The 15,487-nt window shown below is 39.1% G+C and overlaps 1 protein-coding gene across 2 annotated transcripts in view; it reads right to left on the reverse strand.

The window, feature by feature from the left end:
• Positions 1-15,487, reverse strand: part of Capn7 (calpain 7) — a 44,920-nt gene that overhangs the window by 7,309 nt on the left and 22,124 nt on the right. For both annotated transcript variants that reach the window (XM_052733656.1, XM_052733655.1), the window contains exons 10-14: positions 12,244-12,390; positions 10,600-10,706; positions 9,364-9,484; positions 5,801-5,945; positions 4,843-4,942 (exon numbers count right to left, since the gene is read on the reverse strand). In XM_052733656.1, coding sequence (XP_052589616.1) covers positions 4,843-4,942; positions 5,801-5,945; positions 9,364-9,484; positions 10,600-10,706; positions 12,244-12,390 — 620 coding nt within the window. The remainder of the gene's footprint in view (positions 1-4,842; positions 4,943-5,800; positions 5,946-9,363; positions 9,485-10,599; positions 10,707-12,243; positions 12,391-15,487) is intronic.

A 15,487-nucleotide genomic window follows, 5' to 3' on the forward strand; every position in this document is an offset into this window, starting at 1 on the left:
CACTGAGCTATCTCTCCAACCTTCAACAAGAACTCTTAACTGCTGAGCTGTTGGGGTCCACAGAGGTTTCCTAGTGAGATCTGAGCTTGCTTTACACAGCAGGGCTGCATTAGGGGATGGCTTGACCACAGGTGTGGTTAACAAGTGTTTGGAATGTTCTGCACTTAGCTGTGCTAGGGGGAGGTCTGTTGCTCCTCCCCTCCTTGGCATTCCTTTAAAAGCCCTTTAGAAGAGACAGAAGGGGCTGGTGGGTTTTGATCCAAGCCCTCCCGAGGCTATCCTGTGTTTCTATCTGTCTCTCTCCTCTATATTTCTATTTACATTATTTCTCACTTCTCCCTCCTCAAGAGTACCCTGGGAGAAAAAGTGAGAGCTGGTCTCCCTCAAATGGTGCCAGGAAGAGGGACCAGGGACTTGGCGAAAGGGGGGTCAGAGGGCCCTTTGGGAAGTTAGGGCATGTCCGATTATGGAAATTAAAGTGGGGTAATCTATTTTGGGGAGTTAAAGGGGCTGAAAGATGCTCCAGTGAGGCTGCAGAGTAGATTTCTCTCTATTAAGGTTTCTTTCTCTCTCTCTTAAAATTATATCTATAAAAATTAAGAAAAAATGTAAGGTAGTGTAGGAATATAATGTAGAATAAAACTTTAAAAAGTAGAATGTAGGAATATAGCGTAAAGAAAACTTAAGATAAGATAAGCAACAAGATAGAGGAACTATGTCCTTAATTTTCTAACTATGGGGCTAGGAATGCAAACGGAAAAATCAGAGGAAAAAAATCTATCAAAGAGGAGAATAAATGGGCAGAAGAAAGATTCCTATGGAAACTTTTGGCCTGTGAAAAGTTCCAAGTGGTAGAGGAAAGAATTTTCCTTGAGGCGGATGTGGGAGAGACAAAACTTTTCTCTCCACCAGCAGTGCCTGAGAAAACTTGTACAACACTATTCAAACAGAGTCCATTTCCTCTTGGCCATGAAGTCAGCAGTTTAGAGAACAAAAGTCTTGGGAAAACTTGGTAGTCTTTCTCTCTCAAAAACTAAAAGCTTTCTTGGGAAAAAAAACTTAGCAATATCTCTCTCTAAAAAACTAAAAAGCTTTTCAGATCTTTCTCAGATTTCTTTTTCTGCAAGGGCAAAACTTTAATTTACCTAGAAGTAATGTCTATGAGAAAATCACCTGTGGTTTGCTCTCAGAAAAAACAAAAACACACCTCTTGGAACAGGGCAAAACCTCTCTCCTAGTCTTTCCTTAAAGCCAGTAAAAACAGCAGCCAGAAAACCCCTGCAACTAGAACCTAGCCATAGACACTCGGGAGAGTTTAGGCGGAGAGCCACTGAAAGCCCAACGGCAACTTGGGGAAGCTGCTGGCTCGGAGGAAGCAGTGAAGCCAAGCTGCTGTGGCGGCAGCGTTAGGGACTCTCTGTCTGGGGAGCAAATAAGCTAGGATAAGACAAAAATCTACCTGGGAAAGAATCTCTCTGAAAGGGCTATGAAAAAAGGTTTATTTTAAGTACTTTCACTAACCTGGTAAAGGCAGAAGAGCAAGTCCTGAGGGAATTTTGCTTCAGACACAAAAGTGCCTGCCCTAATATGTGTGAGTGGGTGAGTACAACTCAGCTCCGGGACAGTATTAGGAAAGAAAAACACCTAGCAATGACAGCTCAGGGAGAACAGAAATCTCTCGATCTTTGGTAGTAAAAAAGCAAAAATCTTGCCGGGCGGTGGTGGCGCACGCCTTTAATCCCAGCACTCGGGAGGCAGAGCCAGGCGGATCTCTGTGAGTTCGAGGCCAGCCTGGACTACCAAGTGAGTTCCAGGAAAGGTGCAAAGCTACACAGAGAAACCCTGTCTCGAAAAACCAAAAAAAAAAAAAAAAAAAAAAAAAAAAAAGCAAAAATCTTGAGTCAAAAATCTCCCATTGCAAAAAGCAAAAGTAGTGTAAAAACAAATCTTGTAAAGGGACCTGAAAAGGAATTATGGGAAATGTAGTCTAACAGCAGGCCGATATAGAGAAATGCACTATCGGAAATGTAGCTTTTCAGATCTAAATGGCAGTACTGCACAAAGACTGTTTTTTTCAGCTATAAATGAAGCTTTTTTCCCCCCAAAGTGCTGCTAGAAAACTTAGCTTTACTTCCCAAAAACTAAGAAAAGACAAACGGTTTGCCTCTCAGGAGATAGTTAAAACACTAATACTGTTTATCAACAAATTATTTTAAAACCTTTTAGAAAACAAGGGGAAAAATGGTCCTTATATTGGGAGATGGCTTCAGGTGTGAAAAAAGCTAGTGGGATTGAGTTGGGCTTAAGATTCAAGAAAGAAACATTGACATCATTAAAAAATTATTATGGTAAACTTAAAAAGGTAGCTTTAAAAAATTAAAAAGAGGGAAAATTTGTACCCTCAGGAGCTTGCAGTCTGTCTGAGAGTTTGATGAGGAGTGTGGAACAGAGGAATGTCAGTGCCAATGAAAAGCTGAAAAGAAATGGAGCTCGGAGCCACACCACTTTTGTCTCACTAGCAGCAAATCAATGCAGGCTCCTTTAAGAGAAAGATAGTGCCTAATAGCAGCACAGAGAGTTTTTTCTAAGAGCTTTACAGCAGCTCAATATGGTAATTTCACCCTCATCCTGAGGCAAGGCTTTTCAGTAGAGCAAACTGAAAGTTTTGCTGTAACAGAAACATTTGTCTGAATTGTAGCACTCAGGGGAGCTGCAATGAGTTGGGTAAAGGAACACCCCCTAGTTAGTGCATCTCTGACGGTTCCAGAACGGCTGAGAGAGCTTAGTGAGAAAGGTGACTTTGGGGGAGTGGCATTGTCCCAAGAGTGTTACAACCCCCTAGCAACAAGTGTTACAACTCCATAGCAACAGCACTCACTAAATCCCAGGGTTGAGGGAGTCACTGACAAATTAGGCTCTTGTTTCCAACTGTCAGGAAAACTTTCAGAATAATATCAAAGATGACTATAAACTCTGAACTTTAGAAATGATTTGCATACTTCTTGTCTTGTTAATAGTTTAGCTAAGAAATCTCTTCCAGATGTTAAAAAGTCTTCTTCTAAATGTTAAATCTCTTCTAGATGCTTGCTAGTGTAAGTTAGTTTTGTTAAGATTCTTTCTAGATGTCTGTATAGTTGTATAGAATTTCCTCTTAAATATAAGTTTGGTAAATAGTTCTAAGAAATCTCTTCTAGATATGTGCTAAAGTTTGTAAAATAGTTTCCTTATGAATATAAGTTTATAAATAGATCTATAGAGTTTCCTCTTGAATATAAATTTATAAGAAGTATAAATAAGTAAGCTTGTAAAGAGTTGAAAATATGTATAGTGGTAATAGTCCAGTAAAGAGATTTCTTCTAAAGTTGTAAATATGTAGTAAATAGTCATGATAGTTGTAAATATGTAATGTTTATACTAGAATTATGTTGATGTTAATGAACCAGAGTTTTGTAAAAACGAAGGGAATCTTTAAGTTTGAAGTAGTTTATCTGATGCAGTTTGCATCAAGAGTTTATTGATTTAAAAAGGGGCTTGGCACAGCTAAGGCTATTATAGACATCTTAGGACCTATTCCAAAAAAGATATATGCCATTTGATCATCCTCTACTCCGGTACTGGGAGGTGTGGCAGCTATAGAGATTACTGTGGATGGTTGTAAGCTCAATAGGAACCAGGTGAGAGCTAAGTTAAGCTCAGTGATCCCTCTTTCCAGTGGCTGAGAGTTAGAGACAGGCAACTTTATCCTGATGGCGTCCAGCCTAATAAAGAGTATGCTTGATGGAAAGCATAGCTCCATGACAGGTAATGGAAGAAATAATCATAGAGAATGACCTAAGACAGATCACAGTCTATCTGAGGGGCCTAAGGGGCTCTTTAAAAATTTTAGGGGGAATTGTTGGGGTCCACAGAGGTTTCCCAGTGAGATCTGAGCTTGCTTTACACAGCAGGGCTGCATTAGGGGATGGCTTGACCACAGGTGTGGTTAACAGGTGTTTGGAATGTTCTGCACTTGGCTGTGCTAAGGGGGAGGTCTTTTGCTCCTCCCCTCCTTGGCATTCCTTTAAAAGCCCTTTAGAAGAGACAGAAGGGTTGGTGGGTTTTGATCCAAGCCCTCCCGAGGCTATCCTGTGTTTCTATCTGTCTCTTTCCCTCTGTATTTCTATCTCAATATTTCTCACTTCTCCCTTCTCAAGAGTACCCTGGGAGAAAGAGTGGAAGCTGGTCTCCCACACTGAGCCATTTCTCTAACCCACAGCTAGACTTTAAACACTACCTTAAAAAGGGGTGTGTTTCAAATGCAATTAAGCTATCAGGATTTTTAATTAATTAATTAATTAATTAATTAATTATTTTTCAAGACAGGGTTTCTCTGTGTAGCCTTGGCTGTCCTGGAACTCACTATGTAGACAGGCAGGCCTCAAAGCTGGAGAGGTGACTGCCTCTTCCTCCCAAGTGCTGAGATTAAAGGCATGTACCACCATTGCTAGGCATAGCTATCAGGACTTTTTTGTTTCATCCTTTCAAAAACTTTTGGTGTAATAAAGTAACAGAAAAAAATGCCTACTGGGAATGCCAAAAAGAGGGGTTGATAGTCCTTCTGAATTGATCATTGTATTTGAAAATTTTAATGTGGTGAATTTCCAGAACCCACTTTGGGTGGCTCACAGCTGCCTGTAACTCCAACTCCAGAGAATCCAACATCCTCCTCTGGCTTCCCAGGCACATGCACTCACGTGAAAAACCTCATTCTCATTCCCCACATAAATTTTAAAATTTTTAAATCTTTCAAATAAAGAAAATATTATGAAGCATACTCATACTCTAAAATGTATAAAAACTTACCTGTGAATGCAAGTTGATTCTTTAAAAAGAGCTGGATTCCAACTCAAATAAACTACATCATAATACTGGCAAAGATCATCCCAAGAAATCCAAAATATTCCTAAAAATTAAATGTCTTTGTTAATCTAAAACATATCTTATTTATCACTATAAATAACTTAAGTAAGGGGCTGGAGAGAAGGCTCAGTGGTTAAGAGCACCTGGCTGCTCTGCAGGGGACCCATATTCAATCCCAGCACCCACATGATGGCCCACAACTCTTTTTCACTCTAGTTTCAGGGATCTGCCTCCCAGGTCACCAAGCACACAAATAGTGCACAGATATACATGTAGGCAAAATACCTATGTACATAAAATTAAAAAAAAATTAAAAACTCTTGAGACCGGTACATCTCATCTTGAAAAAACAGGTTATTAGAAATGATATTAAAGGGCTGGAGGAGCTACAGAGATAGCTGAGTATTAGTACTTGCTGCTCTTGAAGACCTGGATTTGGTTCCTAACACCCACACAATGGCTCACACCCATCTGTAACTCTAATTCCAGGGGAGTCCTCTTATGACTTCTGCAGGGACTGTACACATCTGGTGCATATACACACACGCAATACCTAAAAATAAGTCAGTACAGGCTGGAGAAATGCCTTAGTCAATCAAGTGTTTACTGTACAAGCATGAGGACCTGAGTTCCATCTCTAGCACCCATGTAAAAGCAGGGCATGCCAGTGTGTGTTTCTATTCCCAGTGCTGGGGAGGCAAAGACCGGAGGATCCTGGGGTCTTGCTGGCTAGTCAATCAGTAAGCTCCTTGTTCAATGAGACACCTTATTCTCAAAAAGGTGTAGAGCAACAGAGGAAGCTACCTGATGTTGAACTATGACCTCCATATGCATACACACACAGTACTCATACACCCCTCCCACTGCCAAAATGGTATTAAAGTTACAAAGAGATATTTACCATTATCTATTTTCTGAGCTGTTCGGGGATCAAAGTTTAAATACTTTTGCAATTCTGGGGTCCAGTTTTTCACATCATTTTCACTGTACCTTCCTTTCCAGCGTAAATGGCTCCAAGGGTTTTTCAACTGGATAAATCGCAGGCCCTATATTAAAAGACAAAAGAAAGCAAAAAGATTAACAACAAAGGATAATATTAAATTGGAAGAGATTTACCATATTGTTAGTTATAATCCTCTTAGAATAAACTTTGATTACTTATCAAATATAAACTCTTAATTCACATCAACACTTTCTTTTTTTTTTTTGTTTTTTGTTTTTCGAGACAGGGTTTCTCTGTGTAGCTTTGCGCCTTTCAAACTGGATCTCACGCTGTAGACCAGGCTGGCCTCGAACTCACAGAGATCCGCCTGCCTCTGCCTCCCGAGTGCTGGGATTAAAGGCGTGCGCCACCACCGCCCGGCTTCACATCAACACTTTCTAAAAGGAGAGCATAAAGGAGTAGCAATTCCTGCTAAACTTTCTACAGGCAGATCTTAGGCATCAGACTTCAAGGGCATATGATTGGGGATTTTTATTAATAAAACAGAAAGGGCCCAAAACAGAGGAAGAAATGCAAGAGAATTTTAGAAAAAAAAATTGGCATATGCTGCAACATATGAATTCTAGTTATTTCCAGAGGAGATAAGCCTTAAGAGAGGTTAAGAAAGGCTATATGGCCCATGTGGAGTGAAAAGCAAGGGGCTTGAACCATGGATGTGCCTTAGAGTAAACTATGTACTATTCCCTCCAGGAGAAGACATAGAAATCAAAGAGGATAGGAAAAGGAAATGAAGATCACAGAACATGCAAGCATTTAGATAGATACATACACAAAAAATACTTTTAGGAATGTATTAATGAAAGTCACAAAAGAGATTGTAAGTAGTTTTAAGACTGTGAAAAGTCTTATAGGCATAGTAACATTTTAGAAGAAAGTCAAAATTAGCAGGGCATGGTGGCATATGCCTTTAATCACAGCACTTGAAAGGCAGAGGCAGGCTGATCTCTTGAGTTCCAGGCCAGCTAGGACAACACAGTAAGACCCTGTCTTAAAAAAAAAAAAAAAAAAAAGCGGGGTGGGATAGGGATCAGATTTGAGTAAGTGTTTCAAAGACTAAATATAGCAGAAATAAAACCACACACAATAAAGGGCAAACCCAGGAAAGGTTCAAACTTATACACAACTAAAGAACACTAGTTAAAGCTTTCTATTTTACCATATCAAAGATTTGGGCAAAGATCAACTCTGACAGTCTGAAGTTCACAAACAAGCTTCAATTGAGTACAGGTTATAAAATCTGCTCAAGTTGGGTAACAATGCTACACATCTGCAATCTGAAGGGGAACATTATTAGTGAAAAAACTATTACTGGGCCATAGCTTATTTTGTTTACATATACTCCAATAAAATGTCTCAATCTTTACAGAATCACTGTTAAGACATCAATATTATGGAACTAATGGCACTAATTTGTAACAGAAAGGCTGCTGTTTCACTATCCAAACTTAAATCACATGCCACTATCTTACTATTCTTCACAGTGCACTGATACCAACCTCACAGGAGGCTCTAACAAAAGAAGGAGCTCAGGACTGAATAGTAACTGTTAATCACAGCACTTCCTGTATGTAGAAAATTGCAATTCTAAAACAAGCACACCCTTTGGCTTTCCTACTTAACATTAACTTTTTTACTTTTTGCTTTAAGGAATCAATTGTACTGCCATGTTTAAGGAAATAAACAATTTTATACAAAATGGTTGGGGTTGGAATCCTGCCTAATTCATAAAGCCCTTGAGATCATAAAGTTTTACCAAGGATTGAGGATTGAATCTATGAGCTCATGCCCACTAGAAGTGCTATGCCACTCAGCTATATTATCCAGTGGAGGACTTAAAGTTTAACTGTTGTGGGAGGCTCATACTGCCTTTCTTTCCTATACAATCATGTGTCACAACAGCATTTGTCCAGTGATGGACCTTATATACCACAGTGGTCACATAAGATAATAATGGGTCTGAAAATTCTTGCTGCTTAGTGACATCATAGCCATCGTAATGTCGGCGTACAATGCATTATACACATTTGTAACTAAATAAGCTAGGAGGCTTGTTTGTTTAGAACTGAACACACCATAATCACTGGCTGAAATATTATGAATAACAGTTACTACTATTAAGTACTATGTATTTGTTGTTTGAAAGGTCTTATTACATATCTCAGGGTGACTATGTAGCTCAGGCTGCCCTTTAGTTTGCCTCCTCCCCTGTCTCCATAATTCTGGATTTTTTTAAACATTTTTTAAAATTTGTTTTTCTTTTATTGTGAGATTTGTGAAAACAAATCTATTGTACTTGTACAGTCAACTGTAAAGAGTACAGCACATATAATTATGTACAGTGCATAGTATCTAATAATGACAAATACTTCTGGCACTAGTTTATATAACCCCTGTATTTTTTTAATCATTATTTTATAATATACTCCTACTGAAAAAAAAAAATAGAACCAGGCATGGTGGCACGTACCTGTAATCCCAGTACTTGGGAGGCTGGGCAGAAGGGTTAGGAGTTCAAGGCCAGCCTGGGATACATGGAAAAACCCTGTCTCAAAGAAAGCCTTAACTGTCAAACTGTATGCTGCTGCCTTAAGCTAACCACAGCTTCACACATGTTGTGTCTCCTGTTGTGCCATTTTCTCTTGTGTTTGATTTAATCTGTTATTCCTTCCTGAAGGCCCTAGGAGCAAGACAGACAGATAGATACAATATTGCCTAGCTGTGTAATAGACCATACCATCTAGGCTTCTGTAAGTACACTCTCATGTCTGCATAACAACAAAATCACAAATTTCTTGAATTATATCCTAGCCTAAATAAAATATTTCTGTGTGCCAATTTAACACTTAGTTTAATTAACAAATAATGGGGTACTGTTTTTTGCTGAATGATCACATCTCTCTGCCCTATTAAGGAAGGGCACTTGAATCTTCTACTGCAGAGAACTCATCAACTTTTCATTTAAAAATAACAATAACCTGAGAAGGAGTAAGGTCACACAAACAAAGACTTCAGCCCAAGGACATACTGAGAAAGATTGTAGAAGGCCTGACAGCATGCAAAGACTTCAAGGAAGAGAAATGCATGTGCACACTGACCCAATGGTATCTCTTATTCCAGCCATCTTCCTATGTTCACTTTCACAGATATCTATCTTATATACCCTAGAGCTTTCTACCATGACTAACCCACAACACCAACATGCCACCTGGGGACTTCGTAGCTGCGTACCAGTCTCACTGTAGAAACTTTTATGGAAAAGGAAAAGCTGCAATTTCTGTTCTGTTGCCGCTGTCTATACTGTCTATACTGCATTCCATTTTCCACCTTTGTATCTCCTAATTTCCAACAGTAGAAGCCAAGCTGCTTACATTAGTAGAATTGCTCTAAAAGTCTGATCATCATTTTGATACCATATCATCTTATCAATCAAGAAAAAAATAAAAGAAACTGTAAGGCTTGACCTTGAACTCTCTAATGTCCAGAACAGCATAAGCATGTGTAGGAACCAGGCCCCACTTCTCCCCTTCAGCTTCAGTCATCACTCCAGTTGACGCAGTGATAAGGACATCTCCTTTGTGAAATCTGCAGAGGCCCCAAAGACAAGCAGTTAGAGGAAGATGCATTTTCAATCTCAGATCACACTGTCTTTCATGAAAACTTCCAATGTGAAAACTTTTTTTTTTTTTAATTTTAACAGATGAATTATCATCTTCCCCTGCCACACACACTCCCCTGGAAAACTTAATTCCCAGGCATAAACCTATCAGTGAAGAAGACCTGGTGCTAAATTTTCAGCCTACAAATAAGGATGCAGAGGTCCTTACCAAATTTATCTCTCCAAAGGGCTTTGGCTTTGCTTACCAAATCACAGGGCTTCTTACTTTTGATGCTCTATGTTTGTTACAGTTTGGAGCATTTCCCCAAACCTCCATATAAATTGCCCACTTGCAGTTTAAACTCTCAAGGCTTCTTTTCCCACCTTCCCTCAGACTTGATAAGTTCTTAGCAGGAGCAAATGGTTTTTCCACATTCCACATTCCATATTCAATTACTCTGGATTATCTAAAATTTGGATTAACTGTGTCCATGACTGAGGATAACTAAGGCTGATGGTAACACACACATAAAGTGATTGCTCCTGCTGGAGGTAGTGTGTGCAGAAGTGATCCCAGCACTCAGAAAGCTGAGGCAGGAGAATCACAAGTTGGAGGTCCATCCACACTTCTGAAAAAAACAAAAGGTGACTGCTGTGGGATCGTGCCCGTGTGCACTGGTTTAATGAAACACTGACTGGCCAGGAGCCAGGCAGGAAGGACAGGCGGGACAAGCAGACAAGGGGAATTCTGGGAAGAGGAAGGATGAGTCGGGAGACGCCAGCCTGCCATCCAGGGAGCAACATGTAATGACACACAGGTAAAGCCATGGAACATGTGGCAACATAGATTAACAGAAATGGGCTGAGTTTAAGTGTAAGAGCTAGTCAGTAGTTAGCCTGAGCTAATGGCCGAGCAGTGTTAATTAATATAAGCCTCTGTGTGTTTACTTGGGTCCAAGCAGCTGCGGACCGGGTGGGACACAGGAAAATTCCAGCTACAGGTGACAGCTTCTACAATCTACCCTAAATATAGCGTGATGCCCTTAAACAGCCTTGGTTACTTCAGAAGGAGCAGGGGAGGGAGGGAGGGAAACACAATTACCTTTGATAAAGCATTCTGAATGAATTATCCTTACTGAAGGTCTGGCTATCTGAATGCATTGCAATCCTTTCTGGTATCCACCCAGTCAGTGCATGCAGATCAATATTCTGAAATATAAACACAATTCCAAACTGTCAGTGTTTTAGGCTGTTAATAAATCCCCAAGAGAGCTACTGATTTGGCACAATGATCTTGATAGGCATAAATCTGAAGATAAAGTTGCTTTTCTGCTCTCTGATCTCAAGAGAATTTTTAAAGAAGATTAATGTGTATGGGTATTTTGCCTGCATGCATGTCTGCACCACATGTGTGCCTGGTGCCCATGGAGGCCAGAAGAGGCATCAGATCCTCTGGAACTGGAGTTACAGACAGCTGGGAGCTGGGAACAGAACTCAGGTCCTCTACAAAAGCAACAGGTGTTCTTAACAGCTAAGCCATCCATCCAGCCCCATAAAAGATTTTATTGGTAAATATGGTAAGACTCAAAATGCAATGCAGAGACTGCCATGATGACCAGTTATTTACCATGTAGTAAGTTTTTACAACCAGACAGTCTGTTCTAACATGTTACACACACTCCTACTCTTTCTTTCTCTAAGCTGAATAAAAAGGAAATCAGTTAGGTGGGCATGATGGAGGCAGAGGCAGACAAATCTCTATGAGTTCAAGGCCATCCTAGTGTATATAATCAGTTCTAGGACAGACAAGGTTATATAAAGAGACACCATCTAAAAAACAAAAACAACAAAAAAAAAGCAATCAATTACAAAGCTAAACTAAAAGTATCTGAAAAAAAGTAACTGAATGTGCAGGTTGAAAGTAAAACTGTTAATATTTATTTCATTTAAGCATGACCTTGACATTCAGTACCTTGCATTGTAAGATCCTGAAGAGTAAAGAAGGACTAGTATTAGGTAAGGAGACTTATCAAGTACAAATGATGGGTGATTACCAATTTAAAAAATTTATGTTTTCTATGCACACAGGGTCTTCTTATATCTCCTCCTGAAGTCACTACGTAGCCCAGTCTGGCCTCAATGTTGCAATAATCCTACCTAAGCCTCCCAAGGGCTATGCTATCACCCACTGACTCAATCTTTACAAACCCCACAACATGACTTTAAATGTTATATTATAGACACACAATGAAGCAAGGTAGACCACTTCTAAGGCCACAGGCTAGTTATTTTCAGGATGTAAAGTTTATGTCAATTTGACAAATTTATGGCTTAAATCTAATAGTTTATCTCATGCAAATGAAGGACCCCGGCACATAGATCAATTTTACAGGTTATATTAATGATGACTGGAAAGCAATTTCTTATACCTGAACTTACAATTAAAGATATACATAAGACTATCAATATTATACCCAACCCCTTTTGACCTGGAAACACACACTGCTCTGTATCTCAATGTAATAGCAGACACACATATTTTAGGCTTTACTGAATACATAATTTACACAATGTGCTATCCGTACATAAGAAAACATACACCCTTATCCATAAGGAAACTGATCGCATTTCTCAGGGGTTGATAATCTGCTTTATTTTCCCATAAACAAAAACATCTATAAGTTTTCAACTTTAAAATATATTAGGTAGCATAAGTCTGTGTCTGTAACATATACCCATGACTTACTGAGTTGGATCCTGGGAAATCATATCCTCCCATAACTTTCATGTATGCTTTCTCTATAAGTGACACCCATAATTCACTTTTATTGTTGGAATAAGAACACAGCAATTCTCCTTTATGATCAACAGGTAACTGATCATCAATTATTACCTGAAAAAAGACGAGCATTAACTTTCTTAAATGAAACAAAAACAATCTTTACATCTCAAGATAAAAAAAATAACATTGTATCGATAACAGCCATAATATACCTATTATTAAGATAACGACAGCTTTATAAAATGCTCATCATTTTAATACAAATGTCTTTATTCAGTTTTACAAGCTAATTTCACTGACAAGTAGGCCAATAATTACACATGAGAGATGTGTGTGTATGTATATAAAATCAAAATTATTAGGGATTCTAGAATGTACACTATATTTAAAATTACAGAAGAGCCTTGCTATTTTTGGTCTAATCTTATAAAAAGATTCATACATGCAAAAGTAGAATATCATAGCTAAGCCAGGCAGTGGTGGTGCACACCTTTAATTCCAGTACTCGGGAGGCAGAGGCAGGGAGATCTCTGTAAGTTCAAGGCCAGCCTGGTCTACAGAGTGAGTTCCAGGACAGCCAAGGCTACAGAGAAACCCTGTCTTGAAAAACAAAAAAAAAACAAAAAAAAATAATAATAATATTATAGCTAAAAAAAAAACATTTAAATAACTGAGCAAGCAATACCACAAAGATATGGTATCTAATTAATATTAAAAATTATTTGAAAGATATGAGGATAACAGAAGAATTTTAATCTAAGAGTAGTACAAAGATTATTACTTCAAAAACTTTTTCAGACAGGCTATGTAACTCAGGCTGGCCTCTAACTAGCTATCCTCCTGTCTCAGCCTCCTGAGTGCTAGGTATAGGTATGTGCCACCATGCTCAACACTGAAAGAGTCTTTTGTACAAGAAAGTTATTATATTTCCCAAAATTGTTTAGTTTTTAAGTAAACAAAGTAATTCTAAAATGTTCCCAAACAATATTAGCATCAGGATTAGCACTGAGCCTGTTAGAAAGGTAAGTTCTGGTCTCATTCCAGACCTACTAAATGAGAAAGTGAGCCAGAGCTGGTGATACAGGCCTGTAGTCTAAGCTATTCCAAAGGCTGAGGCAGGAATACAAGTTCAAGGTCTATACGAGTTAAAGTATGAGTTCAGGAATAACCTATAACTTAGTGGGCTCTTGTCTCAAAAAAAAAAAAATTACAGCTTAGAGCCAGAATCTTTGCTTTACCATGAGCAAGGCCCTAGCAGGCGCAATCCTCAGCCCTACCAAAGCATACTTACTTGGGGGTGAACCCATAGTAATCAATGCCCCTAGGTAATTCTATGCACGCTAAGATTTGAGTATTACTGAGCTTTAGAATAATGAATTCAGCCTCAGTCACCAGGTAATGTTAAAATGTGGACTCTGGGGACAAGAGGGATGGCTTGGTGGTTAATAGCACTGACTGCTCTTCTAGAGGACCTGGGTTCAATTCCTAGTACCCACATGTCAGCTAACAATAGTCTAACTTTAGTTCTAGGGCAGTGGTTTTCAACCTTCCTAATGCTGTGATCCTTATGTTGTGGTGACCCCTCCCCATAAAATGATTTCATTGCTACTTCATAACTGTAATTTTGCTACTGTTATGAACTGTAATGTAAATATCGGATATGCAGGGTATCTGACATGTGACCCTTGTGAAAAGGGGTCATGCCCCACAGGTGGAGAACCACTGCTCTAGAGGCTCTGATAGCCCTTCTCTGGCCTGCTCAGGTGCTGCATACACGGTGCACAAATACACATGAAAGCAAAACACCCACATTCATAAAACAAAAATAAGTAAATCTTTAAAAAAATTACAGCTCTGATGCAGCACATCTGAAGGCAGGCCGAAATTCTACAGTTCTAAAAGCTCCCAGGTGACACTCTATTTGATGCATGGACCTAGGAATACACAGGTGCTAGAGAATGCTAACTATGCAAGGAAGGCCCCATTATGGAGTTGAGACTGCTAAAAGAAGCCAAAGCAGTGTCATTTAAATCTGCATACATTTCACAAGGAAAAATAAAGGCTTCTTATATTTGCGTTATGATTATTTATCAACTCTTCTGATCTAACAGACTTAGTTTATCTGGTTTCCTAAATCAACTAACTTATTTACTATTTATTGAGTCAGAGTCTCACTATGTAGTCTTAGGTGGCATGAACTCACTGTAGACCAGGATGGCCTTAAACTCAAGAAATCTATCTGCCTGCCTTTGTCTCCTGAATGCTGGGAGTAAAGCCATGTGCCATCAACCTTTTATTAATTTATAATTTAAAAATTATTATTATTATTATTATTATTATTATTATTATTATTATTATTATTATTATTATTATTATTATATGTGAATGTGCATGATACATGTATATGTGTGGAAGTACATGGCAAGGCAGGAGTGAGGTCATTCTCAGTCTCCTACTACTTTTATGCTCCAAGGATTGGCCTCATATCCACTAGGTTTATAAGGGAAGTGCCTTTACCATGAAACTATTTGGTTGATCCCCATTTCCTTTTAATTAAAAGAGTTAAAGAGCCTTCCCGACCAGGTGGTAGTGGCGCACACCTTTAACCCAGCACTCAGGAGGCAGACAGAGGCAGGCAGATCTCTGTGAGTTCAAAGATACAGAGGAAGTTCCAGGATAAGCTCCAAAAGCTACACAGAGAAAACCGGTCTCAAAAAACAGGAAAAAAAAAAAAAAGAGCTTCCCATTGTTCCCAAGGTGAGTGCGGCAGAAGCATTACAAGTGTGAGGCCAGAATGGGATACATTAATCCCATCCTGTCAGAAAAAGGAACCAAACAAAAATTCAGATCAAATGAAAAAGTTTAATCATTAGCAATTCTTTATTAGAACTTTGCTCAAGGTATCTGAAAACCATTTTTTAAAAAAGACTTTAGGCCGGGTGGTGGTGGCGCACGCCTTTAATCCCAGCACTCGGGAGGCAGAGCCAGGCGGATCTCTGTGAGTTCGAGGCCAGCCTGGTCTACCAAGTGAGTTCCAGGAAAAGGCGCAAAGCTACACAGAGAAACCCTGTCTCGAAAAAAAAAAAAAAAAAAAAACAAAAAAACAAACAAACAAACAAAACAAAAAAAGACTTTAGTACAGTGACTCACGCACATGTAGCTCCAGCTACACAAGAGGGTCACTTAAGACCAGCTGAAGACAATTTGG

This window comes from Peromyscus californicus, unplaced genomic scaffold (assembly GCF_007827085.1).
Source record: "Peromyscus californicus insignis strain IS unplaced genomic scaffold, ASM782708v3 Scaffold_12__1_contigs__length_115047231, whole genome shotgun sequence".
NCBI classification, from domain to species: domain Eukaryota; kingdom Metazoa; phylum Chordata; class Mammalia; order Rodentia; family Cricetidae; genus Peromyscus; species Peromyscus californicus.